Source organism: Atta colombica, unplaced genomic scaffold, assembly GCF_001594045.1.
Source record: "Atta colombica isolate Treedump-2 unplaced genomic scaffold, Acol1.0 scaffold204, whole genome shotgun sequence".
NCBI classification, from domain to species: domain Eukaryota; kingdom Metazoa; phylum Arthropoda; class Insecta; order Hymenoptera; family Formicidae; genus Atta; species Atta colombica.
In genome coordinates, this window is record NW_017259299.1 from 590,610 (window position 1) to 603,349 (window position 12,740).

At 41.3% G+C, this 12,740-nt stretch overlaps 1 protein-coding gene across 1 annotated transcript in view; it reads right to left on the reverse strand.

Annotated features, from left to right (window-relative positions):
- The window catches only part of LOC108687289 (homeobox protein homothorax), a 382,549-nt gene extending 373,533 nt beyond the window's left edge, over positions 1 to 9,016 (reverse strand). The window contains exon 1 of the mRNA XM_018192982.1: positions 7,456 to 9,016. Coding sequence (XP_018048471.1) covers positions 7,456 to 7,470 — 15 coding nt within the window. The 5' untranslated portion in view covers positions 7,471 to 9,016. The remainder of the gene's footprint in view (positions 1 to 7,455) is intronic.
- Positions 9,017 to 12,740: the final 3,724 nt, after the last annotated feature.

A 12,740-nucleotide genomic window follows, 5' to 3' on the forward strand; every position in this document is an offset into this window, starting at 1 on the left:
ATAAAATTTGCACTTATCCAAGAAAAACGACATAAAAGTGATTCTTGTCTGGTAGCGCGCGAACATGTCGCGTCTAGAATGCGAAATTCTCTGAACTGGAGAACTGAAAAAGGCTGTGAACAATAATTCACCGTCATGGCAGTATGAAGATATCACTCGGCGAGTGGAATATCTTAAAGGGTAGCAGGAAGAAGAAGCGGGGTAAAAGGTTGTGTCTCAAGACGCGATCATGGACGACTTGCGATGAACGTCTACCGACGACGAAGCTCGTCGTTATGCTCGTAGTCGTTGTCGTCATCCTCGTCAACGTCGTCGAGAAGATTCGCGACAAAGCCAGTTCGAGAGAACGAGCTCGTGCGCGTCATATACAATACAATCGCTATTTGCAGACGGCGTTAATTTGTGACCGAAACGAACAAGTTACAGTGCGACGTCGTGACGATGTCGAGCTGTCACCTAGACGTACGAGCAATGGACCGACCGCCTTGACATGGAAGATATTTCCGGAAATGGTGCGAGAAAGAGACAAACGGATTTTTACTTTTTTATAGTGAACTAAGTGAACCCGGTTAGTCTCTTTCTCTTTCTGAAATAAATTATTTCGCTCTTCTCTTATTAAGCAAATTTAGTTGAGTTAATTCCTTCGAGCATTATCAATATTATATACTGCTGTGAAATAAAGTATCTAACAAACGTCGCATGCATATAAAAATTCATACGACTGCTTAAGTGCTGAATTATGTTGCGCGCGTTGGTCTCGAGCAAAAATTGAATAATGCATCCTAAGGTTAATATACGAATTTGTCCTGTCATGGGGATTAATGCAAGACGGGAGAATTCCGACGTACGTATGGAAATGACGTTTTTGCGTAAACAGCGCGGAGCCGCTTCGGTTTCGCGCAGCTGTAACCGGCTCGGCAGGCCGAAGAACCGAGGGAAATTTAGCAAAGCCTGACAAACGACCGCCATTTATAAGTAGATAGGTCAAGGCGAGCGCTTAAGCATCTCAGTATAAATTGCGAAAAAAAAAAAAAACGCAGAGGGAGGAGGCGGCAGAGGCGGGGGAGGTAAAAAAGACAAGACATGTCGTATTCGCCTGCTCTGCAATACTCGTGTGTGTTGTGCGCGATTATTTCTGGGTGAAAATATAAATTGGTAGAATATATCGCGAGCCGGCGGATCACTGAGAGAATTCAGAAAATTGCCGAGTGATGAAGATGCTGCCGTCGGCGAATTTTGCGAGCCGACGAAATAAACACCAATAATCCGACAGCATTGGTCCTTTGTTCCTCTCTTTCTCTTTTTCACTTCTCTTGTGATCTTCTCTTGTAACATTTTGCTTCGATCTTCGTTATACTACGCAGCTGGAGTTGACATCAATTCACAAAATCAATAATGTATCGTACGAAAAAAATATCAGAGACGTAAAAAATATCTCACTCGGCTATTAATTTCTCGTGCGAGCAATGCAATGGAAAAAAATCTTTCACCATGTGAAAGATTTCCGAGGGAAAATAAAATTCGCCTTTGGTATCCTCCAGGGTTATCACTTTCGACATGTAACTTTACCAAATAAATTTTCACATAATGCTATTTTTATTGAGAGAGTGTTATTTTCACATTTAATTTATGTACTCTTTTAATTTAATCCGTTGACAAGAAAATAGAGTCGTTGGTATCATCAAGATTTCGCAGAGAAAAAGGCAAGACTCTCGATACCGTTCGACGGCGGAGCAAACTCACTTCGAAATCGGCAAGTATATTCGCGAGCTCTTCACGTCAGCCATAATGTTTTATTTCGAAACAAACTTTTGCGTCGAAATTTTCATTTGACATTTAGTGTCGGCATAAAAATAAAACTCGTTCACCAAGGGGGAGGACCGCCTGGCGTCAAATATAATCGAGATAGATTGATTATTATTTAACGCGCCAAATGACAATTTACAATTTATAATAAAAAATTTTGGCCAAACATCGATAAGCATCAATAAACTAAACTATTTAAGAATGCTTTTGCTATATTAATATCGTATAGAAAGAGAAAGGGAAAAGTGTCGCCAGTATTTTAAATGAAAATAAGAAAAAAATAAAGAAACGCTCTTGTATGTGTATTATCTATATCTACTTTTTTATAATCAATATTAATATTTAAAAAAACATTGCGATATCTTTTATTTATGTATAGAAGATATTATTCCCATTTCAATCAGTCAAGTTATTTCTATTTCAAATTTGATTTCGTTTAGCATTTAACGTCCATTTCACATTTAAAATTTTCTTTTCTCTACTACTTTTTTCGCATACGATTACGCGATACATGAAGTATAATTATTACACACGACGGTAATTAGTTTCCTTAGAAATTCAATTATCGCAAGCACATGGTATAAAATCAGATAGAATTCTCGTAAGCTCGCGCCTTGCTATCTTTCGTATCGCTTCTTTCTTCCTTCTCTCTTTTCTCATTATGTTAGAATAGAAAATTCAACGATATAAATCGTGGTGGTGCAAAACGTGCAGTTAACTCTTACATGGTCACGCTATTACCGTAATTCTAGTAAGACAAAACGTTCCTTCGTAATGACAATTATATTGTATTTACTTTGTAATATAAATATAGAGAGTTCTCCTTTTTCAGTTAAAAACATAAAACAAACAAACTTTACATACACTTTTTCCTATTGCAAGTTGGTGAATTTAAACGTCTGCAGCATCTTTTAATTTTTGTGAGAATATCACAATATATTACAAAAGGCATGGCACAACGCGAGAGAGATATAATTTCTGAGACACTGCTTGAGTAAAACTACTCGACGTTTGACAGGTTTATGATTGCATTTGAATGGTCGCACCCTTACTACGAAGTACATATTTTTGGAAAACGGAATTAGGCTCGTATCGAGCGGCGCCCACCATATAGCTCTAAATCGCGGGAATCGAGCCGAGTTAGGCCCATTTATCTCGCGCATGAATATGCCTAACGACTGTCCAGACGAAAAAAGGAAAAAACGGTAGCGACGCAGCGCGCACGGCCAATAGGGAACGGCGAGAAATCGATACGACTTTAATCCGTAGGCTAAAGGCCGATATCCGCAATCGGGAGAGCGAAAGTGATTGATGGATGCCCATAAATACATAATCACGGCTCATTCGACGGCGGTACAGCGCCGACGGACGACGAAAAATCGGATCCTCGTCGTCGAAGAGCCGTCCGCCATTCTCGCGGTTGGAATTTTTAATCCTAAACGCGCTATCGCGTTATACCTACGGATACAAATTTTCCTCACCGAAACGTACACGCCACTCATGCGAAATGCATTCATTGCATCCTTTCATTCAGCTCCTAGATGCTACATACTTTTCATTCCTCACTCTAACTGTAACGAGAACGAGGTTTGGAACGATCAAAAAAATAAATGCGAAATAATATATAGAGACACGTAAAAATAAATAGCAGATTAAAAAAAAAAAAAAAACAAGTAGAAATGGAGACGGTGTACGATATTGAAGTTTATTCCTAACTAACGAACAGAAATTTAAAGTTTGCAAATGATCACATTTCTCATTAAAATAAATATCGATAGACCTTTAAAACGATACAACAATAAGTAAAATTAAAAGTTGATAAAATTACTGCCAGTAATAGCAAATAAATTTAATATTTGTATGCATCTGCGACCATTTGAATTTACGATACCTGTCATCGGTAGTAAACAGATAAAAATTTGCAGATACTCGCTGTTGTTCCTTCGGCAGTCGCGCGCATTTAGCAAAGTACTTATCGTATTTCGTAAATGTTTTGCAACCTGCGACGGAGCGTTAAGTCATTGCAAAAATTCACCTGTCAAGGACCGAGCTTTGCTGTAGACGTCGCTTTCTCCGATCTAAAGAATTCTCCGTGTTGCACGCAAAAGAGTTTGCGATCCATCGAAACAGACACGCACGCACGTTTCGGCAATTTTGCAAGCGCAACCAGGACTGAACGACGAGACGAAGCGGAATTGAGCGGTAAAAAGCGCGTGTTGAATCGTTCTGCACGATCCGACTGCGATTAAGACACCGACGGTACCAGACGCAAACATATTATTTCCCTGAAATTGTCAATATTCATTATATCCGGTTTACTGAGAACTATTTTTGCAGCAGTATTTTTAACACAATTAACACCTTGTGGATGTATCACCAATATTTATTCTTGGCAAAGAAGACATGAAAATTGATGTAAGAAACATTTCTTAACGTAAAAAAATGGAGAAAACTAAAATTATACGATTTTAATTCTTGTTTATATATTAGCAAGAATGAGTCAGCTGTATAGAAGCAAAAGTATGCGAAAAGAATTTATCGTTATCTCATTAAAAGTTGGGCAACAAAAGAGATTGGAGTCGAAAAAAGTTGCATACGAATCACATCACAATACCGCACGCGTAAAGCATGTAAACATGCGAGTTATCGGCGTGCGAGAAGCACTGCTTTTGCATGGATTCAGTTATCGGAATCAATACGGTCTGTTTAACACTACACACTGAATGATCGAAAAGTGTCAATGCAATCGAATTTCATCCGCAATTCCTTCACTTCGAATCTCGAAACGAGTTTACATCAAGTATTCTGAATTTACACAAAACGAAAATATGCCGAGCATCGACACACAACTCAAAAACGTAGATACACATATATTTTTTTAGAATAATTGTACATTTCAAACATTTATCAAGAATGTCAATTTGTAAAAACTGTAATACTTAAAGTATTAGATATAAAACTAAAAGTAATATAGAGTTGTTTTTTTTAAAGAGACACATATTAACATTGCGGTTAATGAAAACTGCACGGATATATACTTTGATCTACAGCAGTCTACTTTGAAAATATAATTTGCTACTTGCTCGGTATAATACGAAAGATAAAAAATTCTTCGAATGTCATGATACATCTATATCTACATATCAAAAGCAAAAAATAAAACTTTCTTCGCGCATTATTATTTTAGTGTTACAATAATCGGATTTACGTAACTTTAAGATATTTATTAAGCACAAACAATATCAAACTGAAAAACACATTGAGAAAGAAACTTATTATATCCGACAGCCAGAAACATAATTTTGTAACCATGAAGAATATAACGATCAACACGCAAATCATACGTAAATATAATATTTATTACAACAAATCTTAAAAAATTACTTGTAATAGTTTATGTATCAGAGAATAGGCATTTACATTTTTTTTTATATTAGACATACATAAAATAATAAGTAAGTCACGCATTAGAACACGTAGGTATAAATTTTTTTGACAGATTTGTTGTAAGTGAATGTAAAAGGCTATAACAAGGCTATTCGTCCCGCAATTCGTTACATTTGACCGCTGAATTGAACAAGAAACCGCCAGTGAAGCGAGAGCTGATTAATTCTTCGAAAAAGGATCTAAATTTTGCGGTCTCTGTGACGCGGTAAATTTAAAAAAAAAAAATTTAGATAAATATGACATTATCAACATTAAAGTATTACATATATAGATGTAAAATTAAAAGTAAGAGTATAGAGCTTTGATATAAAATTAAAATAGATTTTAATAAGTAGAAAGAAGAATATTTGGAAAACCGAAAATTTCATAAAACGAAAATGAATAATATTTAATGTTGCACTATTATTATTATTATTATTATTATATTATATGATACGAACGCTATATATTAAAGAGTTATTACAGATTTATTGAAACATTCATTAAGTTCGTGTCACTCCGGGCGTTTAAATTGTAAAAAGAAGATTTCAATGATACTTAATTGAATTATCATAGACAATAATCTATTACCGGAATAATATTGCAATTATTTATCACGTTAGTGCAGAATAATGAAGAAATAATGCGCCTAACTTTTGACACATTAGAAATGTTTACGAGACACAGTGAATGGAAACGCATTTCGGAGCGTAGCGATGCCTTTCATCATTGAAAACAACAACGGAATGTCAACTTACCGTTTGTTTTAATTAAGCGTTCGTAATGTCATATGCATTTGTCATCACGCAATCTGTGAGTGAATGAAAATTATGAAGTTCTGCGCGCCTATCTTCTGAAATCTAACGAAACGCTTTCCATTCGAAACAGGCGTTAATAAATTTGTGAAACGCGAAATTATTCGGATAAGGATATTCGGAAACGAGATATGAGATATCGAAGTGAATACTCAGCCTATGATTGCGTGAGTGTGCCTGAAATCAGTGAAGATTCTTCGCGGCGCGGCGGAGTTCTGAAACAGTTTCGTAACGGGCGTAAATATTCAACAGACGATTCCTATTCGGATCCTCTTGGATGCCATACAACTGTTTAGGAGTGTAGAAGTCGGTGGTGAACCGACGAGCGTGAAGCGTCATCGTCGCGACTCACAATCGAGGCCGGAGGAAATTTACTCCCCGGTATTGTGCTATGATTATCGGACGTAATTACGCCGCGGTCAAAGTCGTTCGATTACTATGTGTGTAATCGACACGTAAATATGAAACGAGCCTGCAAGCCCCTCTCTCTCTCTCTCTCTCTCTCTCTCTCTCTCTCTCTCTCTCTTCTTTCTCTCTCGTTCTCCCGCATCCTTCGCGAATCGGCGATATCGATGACACGAGTGCGCGCGAATCGTTCGAATTTCGCACGTGAATAAGAAGCTCGCTCTCGGCAAGCCCGAAAGCAGCCCTTTTGTGTGACTGTCGTTTCTCTTTCTTCGGCCGCCACAACGCGACGAGGTACAATGTTACAAAGCACCGAGGCGGCCAACATGTAAATTCCCTTTCGACACGGCGACGAAACTCAATTCAAATCCACCAGCCGCGGACTCGCGTGCGTTCAAGTCTAAGAAGATGGAACCTGCCGACTCTCTTTCGAGGCGCGATACAGCGCGAAAGAAAAAGAGGAATGCTTTTATAAATTCACGCGCCGCGATGAATTCCTAGAATCCTCTCAGAAATGAAATCGCGTCGTGGATAAAAACGTGGCAGCGGGAGCTCCACGAAAATTAGATGTTGTCTGTCTGCGAGTGGCGCGATCGCATTCAGAAATGATGGACAATCAATCACTTTCGCGTAATGAGAAACTTTTTTCTCGTATCACCCTCATTTTTAAACATGAGATTTAAAAAAGATATAACTTTTCCCCCAACAGTATTTCGATATTCTAGTGAAATTTTCATTTAGACATTTTTAGAGCACTCGGTGCTCCAAAAAATACTCGCGAAGAACGAGTGAAAGAATGATCTTAGGGATCTTGGCTCACGATGGATTTTCGTTAATAACGAAACATCAAATGTTACATCGTTCTAAGAAAGACGGGGATGTATTTTTGACAAGCCGATTCGAAGCTGGATCATCCTCGAAGACTCCGATTAAACGCGTTCATTCTCTACACCATCTCTAGCGAGAAAAAGATGTATGATGGAAAAGATGAGTGGAAACATACCCTTGGCTGCGCCATGAACGCCCTGGCCGCGCCGGGGAACTCTGCGTGCTGAGCCACCGTAGCGGCTGTATTTTCCCACAATGTAAGCAAGCGAGCCTCAACACTTCACTACACTTTTTCGGCACTGTTATAGCGCGCTAAGCTTAAATGCTCGGACGCGCTGCGTGACGCTGGGCTTTCACGGTAACGATAAGGTCGTCCGACGGAAAAGGACAAGGGATCACGGTTCCAAATTCCAGACTTGGTCGGCGCGGCGATCGACGGCACCTCTCTTGTGCCTCTTCTTTTTGAATCGGCCTCAGCCTCGGCCGTCGGACTGCGTCGCCACTCAGTTTGCTCCGATTCCGCTCTGCTGAAATTCTTCCTTCTCTTTCTCTCTCTCTCTTTCTCTCCGCAGATTTCTTCTCACTAGCTGCTTTTCCTTTTGTGTCGTCTCGTCCTCAGTATTTTGGAAAGACTCACACATACACATATACACACAGAAGGAAGGACGGCGTCGGTCGAAACGAAACGAACGGCAGCCGACGGTGAAATTCAAACTGTCGCGGACGAGCGTCAGCACAGTTCGGCGGTGAGTATCGTTTGCGGTATGATTTTTCCGACGACTACGACTACAACGGCTCGGGCCGAGTACACGTGCTTCCTCATCATCGTTGCGGTTATTACACCACCTCGGACGTCCACACACACACACAAACACACACACACGTGGGTGCTCGGAGCTTCTCTCGTCAATCCCGCATATTGTTAGGAAGGACGAGCGTTCGGTTGCTTGCACACGGACACGTGGCTTGACCTTCGCGCGATATCAACAAGACAAGAGCGATATCAATGTGATATCAACAAGACAATAATATTGGAAGAAAAACACAAGACGCACTTAGAGCGCGTTCGCGCGCGAGGTGATCGCGAGATGATCGCGAACGTGCCGCATCGAGACGCAATATTCGCGCTCTGCAAAAGTTAACTTTTGTCCTGTTTCACTTTCCTGCTCCCTTCACATCCGCGACGCACGACGACGACGTCCCGCTTCTATTCACTGTTTCCCACACAATCGATCATCACCGATGATGTCACTGACAGAGACAGAGACAGGAACACGTTACATTCTCCAGTTCACGACACCAAGTGAGAGCCACTATGACGCCCGACGACGAAGATGAGGACGACGACGACGGGCGCCACGACGCAAGCACTATGCACCGACGTGTATGCTCGCACCTCGCGGGTGTTTCGTCGCGCGTTTACGGGAGCGATCAGCGATCAGCGAGCGAAGACGCGACGCGAAACGCGTGACGCACACGGTGTGACGGCGGCGTTGCCACGACACGGCGCGGCGCGCGTTGTCTCGTGTGCTCAACTGCTCACTGCTCCGGTCTCGTTACTCCGCGGTTGCCGCCTTTACACCTTTACACGTTGCGCGCCTTTACGGATGCTCGGATTTTAATCTAATCTAACACCGGCCGCGCCGCCGGTATTCTTTCGGAATAATCGCGCACGCACGCACGCACGCACGATGTTAGCAGAACGAGAGTGCGAGACGTTACGGACGCGAGATGGACGCGACGTGACGCGACGCGACACGACGCGACGCGACGCAACGCGACGTGACGCGTGGCGAGACGAGACGAGACGAGACGAGACGAGACGAGACGAGGCGAGGCGAGGTGACGCGACGCGACGCGACGGGCGGTACGCGATATAACCACAGGATCGCGACGCGAGTCGAGAGAGGAGATCGCGCGAGCAAGAGCTGTCCGCGAGACGGCGGGCGACCCTCCTCCCTGACCGTGACTACTACTGCGTGTGGCACTCGTAACTCCAGCGGACAGAAGGTGGTAGGTTCGTAGTGTGTTACACGTAGCGGGCGCGCGGTCGAAGCCAGCCACGGGGATATGCGTGTTTCAGGTTTCCCCCACGAAAAAGCAACCGGGTGTAGATCGCACGGGTAGAGAGAAGAGCGGAGCGAGCGAGCGTGGAGAGCAGCGCCTAGCGCGGTTTTAGATCCTGCGCCGTCCGCAGTCGTTCGCCAACTGTCAATCAGCGCCGTGCTACGCGACGGAGTGGGAGACGCGGAGACACGCCCACCGAGACCGGCCAATGCGTCCACTGTTCCCGCCTATCGGGACCCCGGACCCGGTCGAGAGCAAGCGCGGTCTCAGCGCCCTCGCGGCCAGACTCGGAACCACTGGATCCTCCGCCATCGCTACACCACCACTACCAACGAGACTGCCGACGGCCGATGACGACGACGACGACGACGCCGACGACGACGCCGACGCCGACGACGACGTCAGCGACGACGATCGCGATCAAGAGCCCATGGCTACGACTATACGACGGGACAGCGTCATTCGTGAAATACTTCGTCTTTCGCGAGATACGTCGACCGATTCCATCCCATTCCATCGCATCGCTCCAAATTCCAGGATCGCTCAACCGAGGCGTTTCCCTCGTATTTGCTTCTCCTTACTCCGAGATTCTTCTCTGATTGAAACAAAAATACCATCATGTTCTGTATTTGATTTCCAATCTCACTGTCAAAAGTATTGTTGATTCTAAAGAAACACATGTAATCAATATGTACATGCAACCTAATAATGTTTGATATTCTAATTCGAACATATTAAATCATGTTCCCTTATTGTTATAAAAACTATACGATACATAGAACGGAAAGAGAATAATGACAAACGTGAGTAATTTCGAATAGTTTCGAGTATTAATACGATTGACTGAAGCATTTAATGTGAACGTGCCGTCGGTGGGACAAACAGCATAAAAAATTTGACATTGCACTTTCAGAGCTGCACTGCTCCTATCGTACTGGCGCTCAGCAGATCGAACCGACGGTCACGCGCGCGCGCGCACGAACGCAGGATAATACTGACAGTCAGCATGGCGAGTGGTTCTTGGCAGAGAGAATCCACCGCACCGTTTCTCTACAAACTACTTTACAAATGCAGCCACCTGAACAAATTCCTATTGATCCTAGTTTGCGGAATTGGAGCTGATCCTAACTCAACAATTCACTATTCTTTTCTAAATTACAGTCCTTCGTGCACGTATCTGTACAATAAATATTTTATTTACCAGAATTGACCATCGACTATAGTGTCGCTAATGGCCTGCAATCTTTTCATAATCTTATCTAAAGTAAATTTATTCAGTCATCATTTGACATCGGACAGCACTTATAAACAATAACAAAAAAAATTCTTCGGCGAATCTAAAAAAGAGGAAGGTGCACAAATGATAAATTGTACAAATGATAAATATTTATACATATTTAGTGTGTTTCTTTTGTTGTGTGTTTTAGATATATTATAATAGAACAAATGTTAAAGTCATTTATTCATACAATGATTCGTACAATGACAAATCAAAATGAATAATAGAAATCACCACGATGTTTACTTTTACGTCGGACAAAAGACTTTAGTTATACATTGAAAATTTCGAAAATTTGATGCAGCGAATAGTCAAACGCACGTGGTGCACATGTGATGCACACATATTGACTCATGTATCACGTTACAAATACTTACAACTCTTGTATTACTAATCCTAATTCTTTAGAATTATCTATTCTTGCGAAAGATAAACATGATATATGTGTAACAATAATTATATTGAAATTATTTACTGTTTGTAACAATGAATTTGCTAAAATAGAGATATTAAAGGAATGTTTTTTAATAGAACTGATAACGCATTCGTCCATACAAGTCCAATAGCCAGCAGTCGTAAACGAAATTATCAATTATGGCAGGCGACTACGTGATCAGCTTTTATTTTTTTTTATTACAATTTAGCCGATATTTCGCGCCAGGAAGCCAGCGGCGCTAGCGATCGAGCTTTGAATGAACCAAACAGCTGACTCTACGTAGGAATTGGGTCGCGAACGTGCGGTTTCGAACTTTGAATGGTATTCGGCGTTCGGTGAGTAATAGCGACAGGAGGCGGTTGCAGGAGGACGTGGAGGAGGGCGGGCGACCTGTCACCGACATCACTCAGTGTCTCCCTCCTGGCGTTCACTTCGCTCGATTTTATGACTCTCTCATCCCGCACTTTCCTCCCTTCGCCGCAGCTTCGTCCTCGTCCTCGCGCGTCTACTCTACCGTCCTCGTCGTCGTCCTCGGCGCGCGTTTACACGCCGCGTTCCGCATAATATCGCAAATTGACACATCCGCGTTCGGCTTCGGCAGCCATCGATCGACGGCGACGCGGCATCGAGTTGGACGCCATCGACCAAATGGATAATGAATCCTGGATTCCCGAATGTTTTATGTTGCGTCTTCTCTGTATATCAATGTACTTATGTGTATATATACTTACGTGTATAGAAACTCGCGAAGGCAAAGGTTGTCTTTTCGTTAGGATTCAATTTATTTATTTTTACAAGTCAATGTTAATTCTTTAAATACGAGTATAATAATTAATTGTAAGATTCATAGATGCAGTAAATACATTTCATATATGAAAGGTGAGATTATGTCAAATTAAACTAAAGTTATTTAAACATTTGGAAGAAAAATTTATCGTAAGAGATCGTGAGAAATTTCTTTCTATGGAAAATTTTGTCAAACATTTAATTCTTCGTCTCCACATTGTTAAAATATTCTTTGTTTAGTCACATAATAAATTATAGTAAGCAATTAAAGGAGATCAAGTTAACCATTCCAATGTGTGACCATTCAGATAGTCAACTATAATAAATAACAATACAAGAAAAGTTATTGATTTCAATGTTAAAATTATAGAATATATGTATATATTCTAAGAAGTTTTTTGAAGAAAGAATTTTAAATATATTGAACACAAAAATTATTCGTAATAACAAAAGACATAGAATATAAAAGAGAAAGTTGTCTAGCAGAGTTAGTTTCACTCAAACTAACATTTAGACAAAGCTTTAAATTCTTTTATAAAGACAACTTTCTTGTTTGCAACATAAATATTCTGCTGACAAAAATCGATCCGCATATATTGCAGATATTCATACGCTGCAATGAATTGCCTTTTGTAGGCAAACAAAGAAAGTGCACAATCATTAATTCTTTTTTATACCCCTTTTTGCTCGTTTAATTCGCATTTCCAGAATATTGTAAAGAGCTACTAGAGGGTGCAAAGGGCATTTTAAGCTTATTTTGTGATTGATCCAGCATCGAGATCCAGCTATGTCGTACATCTGTCAATAGTAACAAGGGAAGAACTTCGATTTCTCTCTCTCTCTCTCTCTCTCTCTCTCTCTCTCTCTCTCTCTCTCTCTCTCTCTCTCTCTC